Source organism: Sorex araneus, chromosome 2 (assembly GCF_027595985.1).
Source record: "Sorex araneus isolate mSorAra2 chromosome 2, mSorAra2.pri, whole genome shotgun sequence".
NCBI classification, from domain to species: Eukaryota; Metazoa; Chordata; class Mammalia; order Eulipotyphla; family Soricidae; genus Sorex; species Sorex araneus.
Window position 1 is genome coordinate 344,040,282 of NC_073303.1, and position 20,908 is coordinate 344,061,189.

A 20,908-nucleotide genomic window follows, 5' to 3' on the forward strand; every position below is an offset into this window, starting at 1 on the left:
GCATGAGCTGTAATTTGGCAAACCATCTCCTACTTTCAGTTACATTACAGTTGTTATTTGATTTGCAGGTATTATTTTATCCTATAAACATAACAGGTAGAAGTGTGGGGAGGAGGTTTCTGGGATTAGTCTGTCTCAAATCTACATTATTATTGGTATTTTTGAGATAGGTTGTGATGGTTACAGGAGCAAAGAAGGTGAAAATCGGTGATATATTTGCTAGTTTGATTTACATCTTCAGAAAAATATGTGAGACACCATGTCTGGGAGGGAAGTCGAATGTATGTATTCTCTGTGTCCTTGACCAGGGGGCTTGACCAGTACTGCTCCTTTTAGGGGGCAGTACTGAACTTGAAACTAGTTGGAGAAGTAGCACGCAGAAGGAAAATGGTAGTTGGGAATTGAAAGACTTTTGTGTATGAGGTGTAAGCCGGAGAAGACACAGTTCCCAGCGTGAGACTGAGGTGGAATCACCATGTTCCCTATTATGGGAGGAGGATTTATTTTTTCAAAAGGAGAGGAAATTTTATGTAAAGATTGAACACTGTGGAAGACTGATTTGCATAGAGAAGACAGTGATATCTGGCCAGTGGTGTCTAATTACAGGCTTCTCTGGCAGTGCTAGTTTTAATAATTCTAGCTACAGATATCCTTAGGGGAATTCAGCAGGGAAGGGAGATATTTTTTTCCAAGGAAATAAATTATGAAGCAGCTCAATTTTCAGGACAAAGTTTTCAAAGTTACTAGAAAATGCCAGTTTTTACCCAAAGTAAATACAAGAGAAAGGATAGAGAAAATAGACCTCTTGGGAAAGGGACACAATTCACATTATTTGTAGAGAATGAGATTTGGGTACTTCTATGCTGTTAGAATTATTAAGACTTCAATTAACTTTATATAGATAGCAATTATCGCAATTCAGCTTTTTGTATGTATTAGCAGTGAAATGTGAGAGTGTTATATGTAACAAGCTTATTCATAATTGCGACTAAAATATAAAAACATGTAATAAAAAGTTTATTACAGTTGATAAAACTTAAAGGCATGGAACAATGTGTATAAATTTCTTAAAAATTTAATTAGATGTCTCATTTAATTCCAATCTAAATTTCATCTGGAGATAATAAAGACATGAACAATTAAAAATTTAAGAAGGAGTAATGAGAGCAGTGCCCTGTCCAGATAGTAAAGTGTATTATAATATTACAGCAATTAAAACAGTGTGGTGCTGGCATAGAAATTGATGAAAAGATCAGGGGCACCCAGCAGGACTCCTGGATGAGTCCCAAGGACAGTGGTTGGCAATTTATTCCACAGACTCTGGAGACCCCCAGAGAGACTTTAACCATTAGAACAAATAAATATGGAGGCCCTGGGGACTCTGATTTCTCCTTCAACAATAGCTCAGCTTCTGTGCACTTCATCATTTGGGTTTTCACATTTATATACAAGTTTCACTTTCAAACATATTTTCATTCACCTAACACTAATATACGATAAAGGTTGTCTCATTAACCCACAAATGACTCACAAACCCACAATTTGACTTATAAAACAAATTGTTTCAAAAATTTGACTTACAGATAGAAGGCTGGTTACTAAATGGGTGCTTTCCTTCATACAATTCAATTACATAAGCATTAAAATATACCTATAGATAAATATTTGAATAAAATATTTGCAGAGATTTGCATGGTTTCTGAATAAAAAGTTTCTAAATCTGAGAAGTGAAAATCAGAATGAATAGACCAGATAAAGATGTTCATATGAAAATAGAAAATTTTGCATGTCTCTTAAACTATGCACAACCTAAGCAAGGGATTAAATATATCAATATGTAAAAGCAGATGCTATTCTTACAATATATAGAGCTGTGCACACTCTGATAAAATAGAAATATCCTAGTTGTCATGATAGTGATTTGAAAAATAAACTTTAGCCTTATTAGTATTAATAAAAGTGTTATTAGATTGGCAAATTCTCTTAAAGATAATGCTTACTGCTGGTGAAGTTGTAGCAAGAAGGAGATTTTCAGTTTTGCTTGATCTCTGTATAAAAGAGATTGTTGAAAGCTTCCTGGAGGCTACAACCGGCGGTGTATCAAGAGACATGATAGAGGTCACATTCTCGGACTCAAAATTACTCTAAGAATGTTAGATAGAATATGATTTTGTGAAATTCACTTTATTAGCCAAATTTTAATAGCATATAAATATCCCCAGCAAAGTGCTATTATGTTTATTTTGAATAATTCAAATTACACGGAGAAAAGTAAGACAGCTAAAGTATGCACATACATTTATGTAATTGTGTATTAAAATTAATACCTATGAATAAACTCTAGTAGGAAAACAAGAATATTAATAGTAATTTATCATTGGTTTTAATCTGTGGCTGCATTTTATTATCTAATATACATGAGTTTAAATTTTTACAATTTTTACTATCAGAAACTAGGCTTATCTTTAATTATAAATCATGGTAAACTTTAAAATCAGTCCCTAATTTTTCCCAAAATATTTCTTAAAGCTCAAGACAGTTTGAACTTTTCAACCACTTGGAATATATATTGATTATATTTACAAAAATACACTTTGACAAATAATGCTAAAAATGGTGAACAGTCCTGCACTTTGATCCATTGTATACTTTTACTTTTTTATTTTTGGAGGTCATACCCAGTGATGCTCAGGGGTTACTCCTGGCTCTGCACTCAGAAATGATTCCTGGCAAGGGGGGCTCAGACAGAGAAGGGAACACCAACAAAGTGCAGTGGAGGATCCACTCAGGATAGGAGAGGCGGTTTGAAAGCAGACTATAGCTTGAACATGATAGTTACCCAGTATCTCCATTCAAACCATAACACCCAAAAGGAGAGAGAGAACATTAAGGAATTCCCTGTCATGGGGGGCGGGGAGGGGCGGCTCGGGTGAAGGGGGCAGACAGGACGGGGCGGGGGGGGGGGAGGAGGGAGGGACCCTGTGGCCATCGATGGAGGAGAATGGGCACTGGTGGAAGGATGGGTACTCGAGTATTGTATGACTGTAACACAGGCAGGAAACTGTAACTGCACCTTCACGGTGATTCATTAATGAAAAAAAAAATTTAAAAAAAAGGAAAAAAGAACTCCTGGCGGTGCTTGGGGGACTATATGGGATGCTGGGGATTGAGGATTGAACCTGGTTCGGCCACATGCAAGGCAAATGCCTTACCTGCTGTACTATTGTTCTGGCTCTGATCCATTGTATCCTTGACCTTAGTTTCTAAAGAGGCAGGTACAAGGTGGGAAACAAGTAGAAGAAGGTGTTATATATATATAGTTTTGTTTTTGGGTCACACCCGGCTATGCACAGGGGTTACTCCTGACTTATGCACTCAGGATTCACTCCTGGCGGTGCTTGGGGGACCATACGGGATGCTGGGAATCAAACCCGGGTCAGTCGTATGCAAGGCAAAAGCCCTACCAGCTGTGCTATCACCCCAGCCCCGAGAAGGTATTATATTAAAAGATAAAAGTCACTTAACTGTGGTCACATTCAAGTACCAGTTGTGTTTGGTAAAATGAAAAAAAGAAATACACAGGGCATAATTTTTATAATCTGAGATACGATAGAGGCTCATACCCAGAAATTGTTGGGGCAAGAGGCAGTTACTCTGCCTAAAAGTCTGAAATTGTGTTGACTGTCATTTCATTCTGAGTGTGGCCCCTTGCCCTGTAGTGCTTGAGTATGGTTGCCTGCAAGTCTGATTCCTGTCTTTGCCGTGTGTCACATTATTTTGATGGTATCAATGTTTTGTTCTGTGAAGGTAATTTCTCTCTATCTTTTGTTCTATTAATGTTCACACAGTTAGTTCAGTGAAACTTATTCACGCGCAGGAACTTCTCCCTCTCTGTCTCCTTTCTCTGTCTTGCAGGAACTGAGGGTGGCTTCTGGTGTTTTGTGTGGCTCCATCATTTCCTTCCTGCCTCTCATCCAGTTCATGATGTAATTCTTGGCACTTTTACTTCCTTTGTAGAGTAGGATGTGATGGCATAGAGAAGGGGACAGGGCTATCCAAATTCTCTCAATTGCTGGGAGGAGCTGCCCAGGTGTGCTGAGGGGCCTGTACTCAGGAAGAGAAACAGGGAGTCCTCCACAGTGAGTAACCCCACTTTCAAGTGCACCCAAATTTCCATTAAAACATTGCCTAGTACACTGGAATTTGCTCTTCAGCCCTTTTCTAGATTTAATCAGTTTGCCTTTGGACATTCCCAGTTCAGCTCAATTTTCCTCCTTTCTCTCCCTTATCCTCTATACCCCTCTTTCAACCATCCTGTGTCTTTTCCTTCCAGCTTCTCTCTTTCTTGCTTGCTTACTTGTATGTCTGTGTCTGTTGCCCTTCTGCCTATATCTATTCAGAGAGTCCATTAGTGTTTCCAGCATTGCCTATCATTTGGGTTGATACCCATCCTGTGTATATAGTCCATGTGACCATAGCATCTCCTTCCAATAATCCATGAATATGCCTGCCCTACTGACAGTTCTTAATTTCAAAATTCTGCCAACTTTTTTTTGTTTTGTTTTCATGTCTTTCTTTTTTGCTTCTCTTTGTGATCTAATATCTACCCCCTTTAATGCAGTTTCCTTCTTGCCTTTTTTTTAAAACAATATTTTTACGTGTAGTTCTCTTCCCTACACAGCTATGCCTATGTTTCTTTTTCCCCCTTTCCCAGTTTAAGTTCAGCTCTCCAGTGCCCTCCTCTGTGAGGACAGTTTTTCTTTGAAAGACCTGTTTTAGACATACTTGTTGTACCTTTCTTAATGGAGCTCGTAGTTCTATAATCGTGAAGAACTAACCCACTACATCACCAAGGGGCTGATCTAGACTGGGAAAAATGGGGAAAGTTTCTGGAAACGAGAAAGGAAAGAAAATCAGAGTGGCCCTCCTGGTATCCTGGGGCTGGCTTTATATAAGGACTTTGAGGAACTGACCCTTTACTGGCAGTATAGTTGAAATTTGGCCACTTATAATAGAAAAGATCACAGAGTTGTTGGAACAGATTTGGAAGACTTGCCAATTTTTAGTTTTTACAGTACCCAGTTAATTCTGATAATCATGATGATTCTAACAAATAAGCAAAAATCAGAATACTCAAACTTTTAAAGTTGCAATGGACCCTGACTCGTGCAAGTAGCTTCTATACATATCTTTAAATAGGTATTGTCTGCCCTTGGGGGAAGTCATTGTAAAGATGTGTAGAGAATCGTTTCTTGTACCCATGGGTGGTCCCTGTAGTTCATGTTGATGAGCAGTGTGGGCACTGTTGACTGTTTTCACAACATGTAGCCATGTCCCTGGATAAGTAAAGGAACTTGATATCCAGGGATGATTGCCTAATACACCAGGGAACTGATTCACTATGTCCCATGGATTCCCGACAGTTTATTTAGAAATACCCCCGTCTATCAAAGACTGTGTAGGAAATAAAAAGGGGAGAGAAAGAAAATAGGACTTAGTTTCCAGAACTGAAATGGACTGACTAGGAAGATGAATGGGCTTACTGAAAATTAATTGGAAAAGGCAAACGAATGGAAACTGAGCTGAACTGGAAAACACTGTCATGAGTCCCGCAGGCTTCTGTGCGCTGCTTTCACGTTCTGGCCTTGAAGAAGACCCCCTTCCCATTTTAAAATATTAAAAAGGTTTACTAAAACATGACTCCAGGGTATTTCGGACCACTTACTTCTCTGCCATTGCTCATATTCAGGCTCTATGTTTTCTAAGGCCCCAGAAATTTAGGAACTAGTTTAACAGCCTGAAATGTTTTAAACTATAATTCATTAGCAACTTTTTAATGAAAGAAATGATGTGCATTTTAAACTCGATTCCTTTAGGTTTTACCTTTTTGGGGGGGTATATTTGTGTTTTTTAAGATGAGCCCCTATAAGTCACAAAAATTGCCTGTAATGATCAGGAAAAAAAAAATTATTCTCACTTTACACCTGAAGTGTACAATGAGACCTTATTTTGACAAAGCAGTCCCTTCCCTTTGAAAATTTGAAGGAAACATTGCATGATTCACATGCACATTATTTGGAATGATTCTGCGCTTTAATCTAGGAATCTTATGTTTTTCTTTATCTTGTAGGCACTAGAAAAGCATCCCAACTCACCAATGACAGCAAAGCAGATATTGGAAGTAATTCAGAAAGAAGGTTTAAAAGAAACAAGGTCAGTATTCATATTTGTAAAGTTTTCTATTTTCATTGATTAATAATTGCCATGTTAATACTTGCAAAATAATGGATGTATCTAGATTTTTTCATGTAATATTTATTGTGTATTAAATAACTACCTTCATATAGTTTTTGTGCTAGATTTTTGATAATCAAAATTTTTCTTGGAACTTGCAATTGATTTAGTTACAATAGATAGATATAAAATATATTTTGTTGACAAAGAACAGACTGTGTGAACTAGCCTCTCTTTGGAGTTATTCCTATATTTTTTATAAGAGGATATTGTATTTCTGAGAGTAGTGTAACACTTTTGCAGACTTAATAGCTAGAACCCAGGATATTAAGATGACCTCACTCTGATAAAATTCAAAGTGCCAATAAATGTAGTTGAAAATTTAGTTCTCATATATTTAGAACTCCTTACTTGAGCATCATTAATCAGCTGTTGAGCCTTTAAAAATAGCAGCTTTATTGAGATATGATTCATACAACATAAAATTCACCCATTTAAAATGTATAGTTCAGTGGTTTTTAGTATAGGCACAAAATTGTACAGTCATTATCACTAATTTTACACCATATCACAGTCTTCCCAGTTCAGTTTTAGGAAATTTTCATTATCCTAAAGTGAAATCCCATACTCATTAGCATCATTTTTCTTATTTCCTATTCTCACCAGCCCCCAATAATCTCTAATCTATCTCCTGTATCTAAGGATATGTTTACTGTGGACCTTTCATATAAATTGAACTGTACAACAGGAAATCTTTTGTTACTGGTTTCTATTAGTGTTGTGTTTCTGAGCTGCTACTTGTCACATTTGTTGCTAAGTAATATTCCTTTTTATATAATGACACATTTCTCAGATGAGCTAACTTATTCCATGCATTATTTTTAGTATTTGAACTTTAGTCAGTTTTTTAGGGTCATTCTGATGACATCACTGACGGAGAGAAAAACAAGAATAAAGTAACCAGAGTTGTCATATGTGCAAACAATAATCCATATTACATAGAATGAAATATTTTTTGGGGGGTCGGGGGGCATAAAATAGTCCACCTACAGGCACTTGGTGGAAAAAGTGGTGGCACTTGGTTAAAATGAAACCGGGTAAACTACGTTTTGAAACATTTTTTTGACAGACATTGAGCCAGAACTTCGAAGAAATGAATATTCTCTTGGGATTAATATTTTCTAAAAATTTAGTACTAACCCTTAACTCCTGTTTCTGTGAAGTGTGGGTGGCATTCACCACTCTGTTTAAAAGTGCGTCTTTCTCAAGTTTAATCTATGAATATCCCATTTTAGGGTGTGCAGGACCCCTACGTTCAATTTTCTATTCTATTTTTAAAAACTTTTTTCTGTGTGCCCATTTTGAAGAAAGAACATGGAGTACTGTAACTACACTGTTTGCAGTAATCCCAATGCCCTCAAAGTGGAGGGAAGTTGATGACAGAGCCTTATCTCTGTCATAAGAGACCCTTTTCCTCTTTTTCATTTTTTAGGCTACACCTGGCAAAGCTCAGGGGTTACTTTTGGCTCTGCACTCAGGAATCACAACTGGCAGTGCCTGGGGGACCATATGGGATGCCAGGGGTCAATCAGAGTAGACTACATGCAAGCACCTTACCTGCTGTAGTACCGCTTCAGCCTGACCCTATTCTAAACCAGATGTTAGTGTGAGGAGTTAGAGAGCAGTACGGGGATATCTGCAAATTAATTGTCTTCTTACTTACTCTCAAAAATCCAGGAAATATTTATGCCACTTAGAAAGCATGGAAAATCTTTGTGCTTCAGTCAAAAGAAAAGAGGAGGTAAAAATGGTAGGATATCAACTACTGTCAAGTGTCAGCTTTGTGTCAGAAAATCTGCCAACAAAGACTTAAACAGCATCTCCTGTAAGGAGACATTTGAAGTTATACTCATTAAGATATTCTGCACAGGAGTCACTATGCTACGCTCAGTTGTTACATAACTTACAGTGTAATATTTCTGTACCATGGTTCTGAACAGCATTTTACTTTACGCTTATTGTAACAGCACTGTTTCATATTTTTTAAAATGCTAGATTTCCCAGAATTGTGTAGGAAACTGCTTTAAATGTGTAGTTTAAAAAAAACAAATACCAGGGGTGGTGCGATAGCACAGCGGGTAGGGCGTTTGCCTTGCACGCGGCCGACCCAGGTTCAATTGCCAGCATCCAATATGGTCCCCTGAGCATCGCCAGGGGTAATTCCTGAATGCAGAGCCAGGAGTAACCTCTGAGCATCGCCGGTGTGACCCCCAAAAAAGCAAAAAAAAAACCCCAAATACCCCTATTTTTTAAGAGTTAAAAAGCATTGAAATAGAAAGATAACCTCATGTTTCTCTACATGCTGTCCTCCTCCCAGTCTTTTAGTGTCCTTTGGGGTGGGGAGAGTTCATTGTTATAAGTGCTGATGAGCCTGTTTAGTGATAGTAAAAGTACCTGTAAGGAATTCTCAAGTTGAATAGAAGAGAGAACAGGAAAAGAGATATCCAATCCTATTTTTTTTGTCATATCAGCTTGGTATTGAAGGTTCTTAATTAGTTTTCTTATTTCTTTTGACTTTCTTTGAAATTTCCTCCTTCCTATTATTACCTATGACTGGTGTATCTGTGACCACTCTCCTATTTTCTTCTAGTTATGGGAATAAAATGACTTCTATAACAATCAAATAACAGCATATAAAGTTACACTCAAAATTGTTTTGAGTTAGTTGCAGCCTTTCCTACGTACTAGGTGGCTTTAGGGGAGCAGATTCTGACATTTATTTTGACTACTTAATGTACTAGTTTTCTATCCAAATCCTAAAATGTTTCCCACATATAAAGGTAGCAAAGCTAAGCAAATGAAGTGTAACGGTGTCTATTTTCTTAAGTAAATTATATAGAAATTCCATCATCATAAGGTCATACATAGTTGCCTAGTTTCTCAGTATTAACAATGTGTTTTTCAAGAAATGCAGATTTGTGATATGCTTGATTGAATGCTGATGAGTAATTAACTGAAATTCAGCTAAGGTGCCTTGACTTTTTGATGGCTTCCTCAGTGGATCACGTTTAGGCTTTCCCCAAACAGTCCACCTCTACCTTGCATGCCTAGTGTAGAGAATTTTGGGGTTTTGCCCGTCATCGTTTCACACTTGGCTTTAAATGGATGACATTTGTTTGGAGTACCAGGGAATTCCTTCATTGTGTGCACCCAGCAAGATCTCCTGTAGCATTTACTTTGCCGTACTGTAATTTTGTCCTTGTTTGTTTTCCTGCCAGTCTGTGAGTTCTTTCAAGGGCAGGGTCCCTAATAGTCTCAGCACCCAGAAGATACTCAATAAATATTTGTTGAGTAAATAATCTTCTTCTCAAGATGTTAATTCGCTGGCACTTAGTGATGACTCTAGCTTGTATTTTAGCGTTAGCTTCTTTTTAACATTTCATGGTGTGTTTGCCCTTTTGTTTGATAGTTTGTTTTTAATCAAAAGGATCCTAAGAGCTTTGTGGGACTCACAGCAAATATATGCAGGCTTAGACTCCAGCATGTTATCTGTGAACATGTGAGGTTATTGTACTGTTGCGTGTTTCCAAACACTGTAAGTGCTTCCGGCTTAAACCTGTAACTTACAATAAAAGATTCAATAGCTATCACAGAACTGCTGTGAGGACTTAAATGTGTCTACTATGTCTACTATATGTGATATTGCTAATTTATTTGCAGTGGATTTCTTGACATTTCGTGTTATCTTTCACTCTTTGAAGTGACACTTTGAATTATATACTTTCCATGGAGACATGATAAAAAGAGAGACAGCTTTTCTATATCATGTTTTGTATATCTTCTTCATGTTATTGATGAAATGTGTAGTGTGTGATTAAATTCTGTTTGAAAAGGCCAGACAGAAACAAGTAGTTTCCGAATGGGTTTAAAAAGGTAAATGAATACAGTAGTCACAAATACATAAAGACTTTGTTGAGGAAACTTAATAGTATCATGAATTGATTTCCTACAACATCTTTGATCGATATATGATTTTATTCTGGTACATCTATTTGCCTAGATTACTGATTCTGAGTTTTATCAGGCTTCTATTACTTTGTATTTGAATTGAGTGCAACTGATGAAGCATCTGTTTAGAATGCATTTCAGATTATCAGAATTTGATCATCCAGTAGCTATGTTGTTTAAATCAAGGGATAAAGATGTGCATATTCCAGTGTGCTGCTTTTTGTGGTTGGATACATGATATGCTTGTTTGGACCACTCTGCTAGATATTTTACCTCCCTCTGGGAATTAAGGTGTTACTATAGAATATGATTTTATTTGCAGTAATTCAAAATATGTTTATTGGAAAAGAGGAGTAACTACAGTTATCTTCTGGGTTTGGAAGACATATCCTAATTCTGCTTTTTGATTCTGGTTTCAATAGTTCAAACTTATAGTTCTACTACAAATAAAATTGAAATATTTTTCATGCTGGAGGATCTTTTTTTTTTCCTGTTCATTTAATTTCAAGGACTTGTGTGTTCTACTGTAGTGCTACTCAGGGGCATGCTTCCAAGGACATGTGTGTTCTATTGTAGTGCCATTTGGGGGCATGCAGAGAAGTTGAAGAGTAATGTTTACCATGTTTACTATGCTTACCTAGTATGTGCACAATGACCATTCATCAGTAAGTGATAATTGATCATGTGCTATGTGTTGTCATTGCAAGATTGCATTGTCATTGCAAGATACCTACCATTCATGTAGTATGAACTGCGATGCAATTCCCACTTTATTGTTTAATAGGTTAACAGTTTTGTAATGGTGGGGGCAGCCATAAAATGTGGACAATGATGCTCTTTTCCCCACCCCCACCATCATACACACAAAGCAGTAATAATAACAGTAGTAATAAAAAAAACACCTCTGTTGGGATTTGGGACAGGGGATATTTATGGTGAACATTTTTTACAGTATTTGAGATGTCTTATTTCAAAGAAAAATCTGTTAGATTTCATTAACCATAGAGTAGCAGCCCATAATAACATATAATAGGAACATTTGAGAAGGTTTATAAACATTCTCTGTTGTGTTCTTTTTTTTACCCAGAATATGGACTTTTGATTTTGCAATGTAGAACATGCGATTTGCAGCTCAAGATTTTGTAATTTGATATCAATGAGAACTTTTTAATTCCTTTTGAATATTATTAGAGTAAATTTGTTTTTAGCTACTGTCTTAAGGCATTGTATGTTTATATTTTGTAATCTCTGTTATAATATGCTGAAATTAGGATCTCTGCTTCACATTGTGCTTTGTTAAAGATGTTGCATTTTTCTAGCAGGATAAAGTGTCAGAAAATTCTATTACCATCTACGGTGACAAACAATAAAATTTCTTGACATTTTTCTTGGTGAGATTTACGTTTCTAATTACTGCTAAAGGAGATGATTCTCTCTAGCTGCTGAAATGTTTTGTCTAGAGATAAGAAAGAAACACAAATAATTTCTATTGCAAAATCAATTCTTATCTCCAGGCTCCATGATGCCATCCTTCCTTTCACAACTAAAATGCTGGTCTGGTTGGTAGTGTTGGGACATTCTAGAATTATTTTGTTAGTTTACAGTGTCTTTCCTGCCATATGCTAATGTCTGATTCTCTCATTGTATAAATGGTGTATAGAGTCATGTGCTAAGGAGTGCATGAGACAGCTACCATGAAACAGAAACAGAAATCCACATATGTATGTATATATATGTATGTATACATACATATATAGCCTATAGTTGCTTGTAAATAAGTCCCTAAAATATTGACATAAACACTGTATTTGTCATTACTCAGATTAGAATTAGACATAGTCTATTTTCATTTAATATTATTATTTTTTTTTTATTCATACCTGACTCTGCTTAGGGCTTACTTCTAGCTGTCTCGGAGGACCATATGGGTTGCCAGGAATTGAAACTATATCAGCCTCATGCAAGTCATGTACCCTGCCTACTCTACTATTTATCTGGCCCAGTTTTAACTCCTTTCTCTGAAACCCTCATAAGCCAGTTGGTTCCTATGAAGTGGTTCACTTTGTCATTACATCTTCTCTGGTTTCCCAACTCTTGGCCACTTTTTCTTTACATCTAGGTCGTCAACAAATGCATTTTGGAGGGATACAACATTTTGTGATATTTTGATAGTGATTCAATATTTGGAATGTTACATTCTAGCTTTCATGATATAGAGCATACCATAAAAACACTTCTAGAATTTGAGTACCTGTTCATCTTGGTAGATATTCATAACAATGCTTAACACAGTGCTATGCTTTTATTTTTATATACTCTAAATATATGTTTTCATGTTATTTCTAATATGTAAACCAGTGTTAAACTTGATCCAAGTTGCCTGTTCAAATATAATGTGTATATTCATATAACATAAATTGATTTGGATTTTATTTGAAGTCTTTGGTAAAAATAGCTGTGATCTATGGTGCCTGCGTATAATCCCCAAGGCATCAATATTCACTATGGTACTCAATTATAGCTCTGAAAATGACCATTTCTTAATACGTTTTTTCAGTATGTCAAGTTCTTTCCCACCTTTCTTCCAAATAATTGAACGAAAGGGTAATTTAAGTGATTTCAGCTTTATCAAGATCTAGGTATAACTTATCTCAGGAATACTGAGCACTCTATAAATATTCAGAGTAGAAACAGAACAAGAAATGGATGTAAAATTACATTGTGAGTCTAAGTATCCTACACAGGTGAAAATCGTTGGGTGGGAATAAGCATTTAAACTGGGGTGATTTTTATTTAATTTTTTCTAAGTGGTGCTTTTTGCTTTATCTTAATTGCCACATGTCTAAATGACTTTCCTTTGGCTTTCTTATTTTGAACTTGACAACATTAATTCAAATGCAAAGCAATTGATATGCTGACATGAGAACTTATTTTTATAGTTGACTTGTTTTTAGAGGAATAGAAATTATAAGATTTTGTTAAGCCAGGTTTTCTAAAATCTATAGTGCATAATTTTCAAGAGTAAGTCTGTTTTGTTTTCAGGATAATTAAGGATTTTATCCTACATTTCCTCAGATATCTATGTAAAACCAAAATGAATATTGTTGCCAGGGATTTTTTTTTTAAGTTGCAATGATTCTCTTAACTTCTTTTTTCAAAGTTTAGACCTTTTCCTAGCGCATAGCTTGCATACAAACTTTGCTATCTTTCTATCTTTTGGCAGTCATGAATTAGAGATTAGGTATGTTCATAGAACTCAGTATATAGATGCCTAACTGTAGAGTGGACAATAGAAAAAATAAAATAAAGTTGTGGAGATGTAGATATTATTATAGAGAGTTAATCAAGTACCTAGTTAAAAATATTTTTAAGTACTTACTATAGGCTTAGTTTTAAAATCGTAGAGCCTTGTGGAAACTATAGCATATATTAATTCCATTAACACTAAATTAAAGTGCATTTATGTCGTTAAGATCTTATAAATTGCTTTTAGGATTTAAGTGTGTCTCCACACTTTTCTTCATTGTGATTAATTCGCTTTCCAACCTCTCCCTTGAAGCATTTTTCCAGATTAAATGAGTAAGTGGTGTTTTATTGTTTTTTTAAAATTTTTAATTTGGAAATTTCTAAGTTCTCTTGAGTTCCTAAAATTATGTGGTGTTTCATGTCACAAAATATTCTTTTTCACAAAAAAATTGTTAAGGAATTCCAATTCTTATATTCATTTATTTGGTGTATTGGTGGATCATACTGTGTGCTTAATGTATTGTTAATTGTTAAGCAAATTAGCGAGTAGAGATTTGATTCTGAACAAATATATATTGTTTTTTAAAATAATTTACTTACATAACACCTGCTGTTAAAGATTCTTCTGAACTACCTATAAAACATTTGAGATAGGTATATTAACATTTTAGAGATAGAGAAACTGAACCAATGAAGATTTATTATCTTGAATTTATTGACCTACCAAAGACAGAACTGGTATTTGATGTTTTCTTATATATTACCCATTGAGATTAAAGTCTTAACTTTAACAGATAAGATGGTGTGTTGAATCTTTTCAGTTTGTATCCTAACTGTAAATAGAGGTTGAAAAGGAAAAGAACATAATCCATTTAGATTTGGAAGTTGCAGAGAGTAAAAAGGTACGTTAACTTTTATGCTATTCCAACATGAAAGTATGACTTTGAGCAAAGATTTGGACGTATGGACAGCAGTAAAATGTATCTGAAGTATACATTTATACCTTTACTTGTTTTAGAAGGCATTGCTTTGCGAAGAGGTAACATAAGAGGAGGAGTAAGGATGTCATATTTGTTTCTCACTATTTTATTTTTGATTTATAGATTGATACTCTTATTTTGAAGAGCTTGGAAACTATGATGAGTCAAAGCATAATTGCTAACAAAATTTAATTAATTCAAAAGACAATTTTAGAGGGTGGCAATTACTGTATTTGTAGAACAACTGAATACAAATGGATGGGATTTACTGAACCATTTTTACATAGGGGAGGAGAGTTTAGTTTATTAACCCTGCTCTCTGTTTAATAGATGTATTTAGGGAAAGAAAAGGAGGCCAAAATGAGTGAGTATTTTTAGATGTAGAAAGACTTAATTCTACAGGTAATTTTCTTTAGTCTGGAATTATCCATATTTTACTGTTAATGATAATCAGTATAATATAATTTATCTATTGTCCTCATCATCTATTTAGTTTACCCTTACTGGGAGGTATAAAAATATCAGTCCTTCCTCTTATTCTTTTTTATTTTTTGGTATTACTAAAGATGTGAAATTTTCAGGCACAACACATTTCCCTTTAGGCCATGTGCTAACCTCAGCTCATGAGGTGGTCCTTCTCTGACATGTCTTCATGAAATACAACATTTTGTTCAAGGATTATCATTCAGCTTGTTATTTATTATATATTAAAGGTGACCTACAGGATGCTAGGTGTAGAAAAATGGCAAGCACAAAAGATTTTCTTGAACAGATCTTTGCTGGTGACATAGTCTAAACAATGGCTTGGATATTAAATTCTTAAGTCTAGTTAGGATTAGTAAAAATCACTTCAGAATCCCTGTACCTCTATTCATTAAGGAAATGGTGAATTAAATATAGAAATGACTTTGTAATTGCTTAGAAAAAAATTGATTTTTGTTTTTAATGTTGTATATCCCAACTTTTAGAGTTTAATTTTTAGACATCATTCTTTTGATTTGGCCTCATATGACTTTAATTCCCACGGTTTCATCGATTGCTTATTAGATACACTGGCACATTCTTCTTATAAGAAAATGATGAGGAATTGTTAAAGAGTATCTTGTAGCATTTTGATTACCTAGGAGCAGATAGTTACCTAAATTTTAAAATCTGGCCCTTCCCTTTCTGAGTTCTCAATCACGGGTTTACCTGAGCACTTTATGTGAGCACTTTCTAGCTTTTAACAAGGTCACTGTTTTGTGATAAAAGAGCAGAGGGTTGACTAATTCCCACATATTTGAGAAGGATACCTCCAGTAAACTTAGCACTGATTTAAAAAGGGGATGTTTGCTATTATTATTACTATATAACTTTAAGGAATGATTTTGAGGATATACCTAACAGCAAAGTTTCTTAAAACTAGAGGACATTCAGAATAACCTCTCTGTAATAAATTAAAGTTTTAATATCAAACAGCTAAACTCAGTTAAAAGCATTTTTATTTTTCTGATAAGCTTGTTGCAAATTATACATCAAACTTTACAGATATTAATCTAAGGCTTAGGGAAGGTGAGTTGTCCATTAGCCTCATCTTAGAAAGGAAAGATCATTTTAAAATTTGAGACACATGTGAAAAATTTTGTAGACAATCTAGACAAGGCTGTATGAAGAGATGGAGATGAATCTTACTTTTAATGTATCATTTGAAGGGACATGCCTTTCAGTTAATTTTTCTGAAATGATGGATTTTCATTGATTCACCCTCTATTTCCTGATTTTATTTGCTTCCAGTAGTAAATATTTGTAATACTGCTGTTAGAAGTTGGAGTGCAGGAAAGGTTGTACTGTAATTTATATTTGAAACTCATATCTAACATTGTTGACTCTTCTTGTTACCGTCAAAACCATGTCCATAGAAGGGCTGAAGAGCAGGTGAGGGAGTGAGCCTGCCTTCCATTCTTGCCCATAGAGACTGCTGTAGAAAGCAGTCCATTCAGTAAGTCGCAATGCTGTTGGTTGAGAATTCTTATTCTGACTCTTCTTTGAAAATCTCTAAGATGAGATTCATCAAGAAATGGTGACTCCATATGCCTGTAGATAATTAATAAAAACAGGTCATCTACTACCCTTATTTTTCCTCTAAACTAGAGGAAAAACAGCCTATTTTTTCTTTATTCACAATGCAGTAATTTACATATAAACATTAAATTTTCCTCTTTTCATGTATAAATATAAAAATGGTTAGTAATTATATGTTCAAATATAATTACAGTAAAATTAGTCTTAGTCCAATGGGTAAATGAAAGTGTTGTTGATTAATATGTATTCAGAGCAAAAATTTAATTTTAATTTATTGATTTTTTTCTGGCTTCAGTAACAAATTGACTTTTCTTGCAGCTAGATCTTTAGGAGTATCAATGTGGTACAGCATCTATGTATTGATTAGTTTTAGAATAAATGAGGTTAAACTCAGTACCACTGTTGTTACCAAATTTTTATAATTCATGATGTTACCATATTTTTTATTTATGCCATGATAATGTTTACTCCTGGCATTTTCTGCTGCCTAAGATTCACTGTATCACTGTTGTTCTGTTGCTCATTGATTGCTCAAGCGGGCGCCAGTAACGTCTCCATTCGTCCCTGTTGCGTTCAGGGGAATGAGGCCCATTATTGTTACTGTTTTTGGCATATTGAATACTCCACGGGTAGCTTGCCAGCCTCTGCTGTGCAAGATTCTGCATCACTCTTCTGGGAGCTTTGTTTTATAGTCTCTGGATCTTTACCGTTGATGAGATTACATGGCACTGGGGGCAGTTTGTGTGTGTGACTGCCAAGCTACTGGAAAACTGGGGATCTGGGTGGAGGAGGCCCAGTCCCGATCCGAGCAGGCTTGGAGATCTCTGCCAGGGGTCCCGCATACTTGGGTTTTTCTGTCAGTTCCTTTATGAGTGAGGCTCATCCGAAGTGTGGAGAGTGGCCTTGATTTGATCATGGCTGTGGCTGGGTTCTGGAGGTTTTCAGCTGCTGGGACTCTGCTTGGGGCAAGGAGGGAAATTCAACCCCAAACCCCTTCCAAGGGGGCCCCTGGTGTGGGGGAAGGCTGCTTATGATCATTAGTTTAAATCATTAGTTTAAAGTATTAGTTTAAAATTTAAAAATATTTTTTCAAGTCTGTCGCAGTTATACCTTTCTCACTGAATTAAGTCATTTGTAATTTAAATATTTCCAGAAGACTTTTCTCAGGTTTTGAGAACTGAGGTTTGAGAAGTTACTTTTGATTTATATTTGGCATATAGCATATTCTATTCATATAAGCTAATGTTTAATATTTTGTGTCCAATTAGTTCCATCAATTGGAAGTTTATTTTTTACATGATAGTGTGAAGGTAGATATTCTCAGATATGTGCAACATCAGGAGATCCAGGAAGCCAGAATTCCTGTTGCTTTTGTTATCCCTGAGGATTTTGTCTTCACCTTCACTTGGCACCAAATCTGTGACATGCATCCATTTATAGACATGTTCTGAAAGTTGAGTGCAATTATTTTCCTTATAATACCTGGTTGGACTTGCCTTATAAGGGTGTAGAGTATAGACTTTATTGAAGGCTATAAGTAAAAGTGTGAAAGTCTTTGCTGTAGGGAAATAAAGTTTTGACAGTACAACTACAAATCCCTGCTGCATTTATCTTTAAATCCCATGCATGTCCTTAATTTAGCTTAAATATATTATGAATTTTGATGTTTGAAATAACTATATAGACTTTTTAAATATTCCATACATTTTCAAGTTTTCCACTCTGTTCAGCCTCTAATGACCTCCACCATTTCTTGTCCTCTACTTTCCACCACCAAGCCCAATTCAAATGTCATAACCTCCTCCTCTATAAAGAATTCTTTAACTTCAGCTTCAATTCATCATTTTATCATCATGATTCCATTATAACATAATGCGTGTGTCCCTTTGTTGTAGTATCTAATAAACTGTCTCAAATTTTCTCTTGATATAATAGGACTGCAATTTCCTTAATGGTAGAGTTCATGTCTCATTGATCCTTCTCTTCCCCACGGTGCCCTTCATATAACAAGCTCATGATATTTTCTGATTGAGTGAATGGAAATTTGAATTCTAGCTCTCTTTCTCTATTTGGCATTGTGTTATCCTGGATAAGTCAGTATATTTTGTCTTTATAGTAAAATGGAGAAAAATTATAACTTGTGTAATAAACTATTATGAGATAAAATAATTTGGAAAATGTGTTGTCAGTTGGAAGGCATTTCATTTATGATATTTCACTATTTGGGATCTTAGGGAAATGAATTGATTTGATGGGTTGGTCAGTCATGCAAGATTTTAATAATATACTTTATGCTAGTAATTTGGCACATCAGTGCCAAAACGTCCATGTTCCAATAAGAAAGATATTTTATGTAATATATTTTAACCCAAAATTTACAAAAAAATTAGAAAAGACTACAAATAGCTTGTACTTTTTCTTGACTGCTGCTGAGGGTCTCATACATGCAAAGTGTGCTTTCTGCCACCTTGCTACAACCTTTGTCTTAGTTTTTTGTTAGTTCACTGATAACTCAGGTTCAATGAATAATATCTTAAACTTGAGCTGAGGCTTGGTTGCTTGTTAGGGCATTTGTGGCAACACTTGGCTTTGCACTCAGGGTTTACGCCTGGTTCTTTGCTCAGAGCTTACACCTGGTGGTGCTTGGGTGACCATATGCAGTGCCAGCTAGGGATTGAGGCTGGGTTGGCCATGTGCTGGGCAAGCACTTTACCCATGTACTGCCTCTCTGTTCCCTTTGACTTATTTTCTAGTATGACATATGGCATAAATGACAAATGTTGGGATTGAAGCTTCAGGGATTTTCCCATTATACCACTTATATGGACTGGAGCGATAGCACAGCAGGTAAGGCAATTGCCTTGCATGTGGCCGACCCGGATTCGATTCTTCCGTCCCTCTCGGAGAGTCTGGCAAGCTACTGAGAGTATCCCCAAATGTGTTTGGGTCCTCAGATCACCATGGGGTACGGCAGAGCCTGGCAAGCTACCTGTGGTGTATTCGATATGCCAAAAACAGTAACAAGTCTCCAAATGGAGATGTTACTGGTGCCCACTTGAGCAAATCTATGAACAATGGGACAACAGTGCTGCAGTGCTAGCACTTATTATGAGTATTATGTTATAAAGTCAGATTCTTTGAGATGATCTTATTTTTCATTTTAAAGGTATATTTTTCTCTAGGTAGTTCTCATGTTTATGCTATGCTCACCTCTGGATGTATAGTATTGATGCAGCATTTGCATTGATATCCCATCCTTTTAACTTAAGTGTACGAATAAGCAAGATTCTGGAGCTGGGGTTATGGCACAGTATGGTGGAGTGCATGCTGGGTATGAGCGAGGCCTGGAGTTTTGTCCCTGGCACTGCCTGATCCACTATGCAGCTAAGCCTTGACGATCTCCAAGCCCAGTAATGCTGGACTGAACAGTGCTGAGAAAGGTCTTTGGATCCCCTGAGCACCATGGGGTATGGCCGCTATAAAAATTAAAAATAAAAATTAGCACTCTAGCCAATGATCTAGTCAGTATAGTTTTGGGGGACGAGAAAGATGTATCATTATGTTCCGTATATTTACACTACCACCAGATTTATTTTGAAATTTGATTATAAAGCTGCACAAAGAAGAAAATTTCATACCCTCCCATAAAAAATAACAAAACTGAAGAATGGATTTTAGTTAACACAAGCACTTTTCTGAGGGGCCTGCTTTTAGTTATATGGGCAATTATTTAAAAAATCTATGTCGTCATTTGTGGTGTGCTTCAGTCATTAAGGTCCTCCTAGCCTTTGCATAATATTTACTGGATGTCTGTAGTGTACTTTTCCATTATGCTGGAATAGATTTGTGTCTTTCACATAGGACATAACATTTTGTGTTTCGATTAGCGATCTGATGTCCAAGATATTGTTAAATTACACATATGATCATGCCTACTGATGGTTATTCAAGTGCTATCTTAATACTCACCATTTAAGATTCAGATTGTCACTTTCCCTAGAAAACATTTTCCTATGGTTTCTAGGCATATTTGTGTAGTTAGAGAGAAGTTTTCAGTGGTCTTTATCTCTATCGGTTTGGTTTTCATGTCTGTCTTCCAATTAAACCATGAATTTTATGATATCTATATTGCATCTTTCTTATATTTGTGTGTCCTGTATAGTTCCTAGGTTATAGCAGACTCCCATCAAATCTTTGGTTCAGCATATATTACTCAGAGACATCTTTACCCAATATCTGATCAAAAGATAATTTGAGAAGACACTTATGCTAGCTATAATATGATCAGATGTTAGGTGGGTATATCAAATATGAGGACCTAATATTTTAGAAAGAAAAATACTATACATTTCTTTGCATTAAGTATACTCTTAAGTTTA

The 20,908-nt window shown here is 35.7% G+C and overlaps 1 protein-coding gene across 1 annotated transcript in view; it reads left to right on the top strand.

Annotated features, from left to right (window-relative positions):
• The window catches only part of ASXL3 (ASXL transcriptional regulator 3), a 175,980-nt gene that overhangs the window by 26,741 nt on the left and 128,331 nt on the right, over positions 1 to 20,908 (top strand). Inside the window, exon 2 of the mRNA XM_055127879.1 lies at positions 6,131 to 6,213. Coding sequence (XP_054983854.1) covers positions 6,131 to 6,213 — 83 coding nt within the window. The remainder of the gene's footprint in view (positions 1 to 6,130; positions 6,214 to 20,908) is intronic.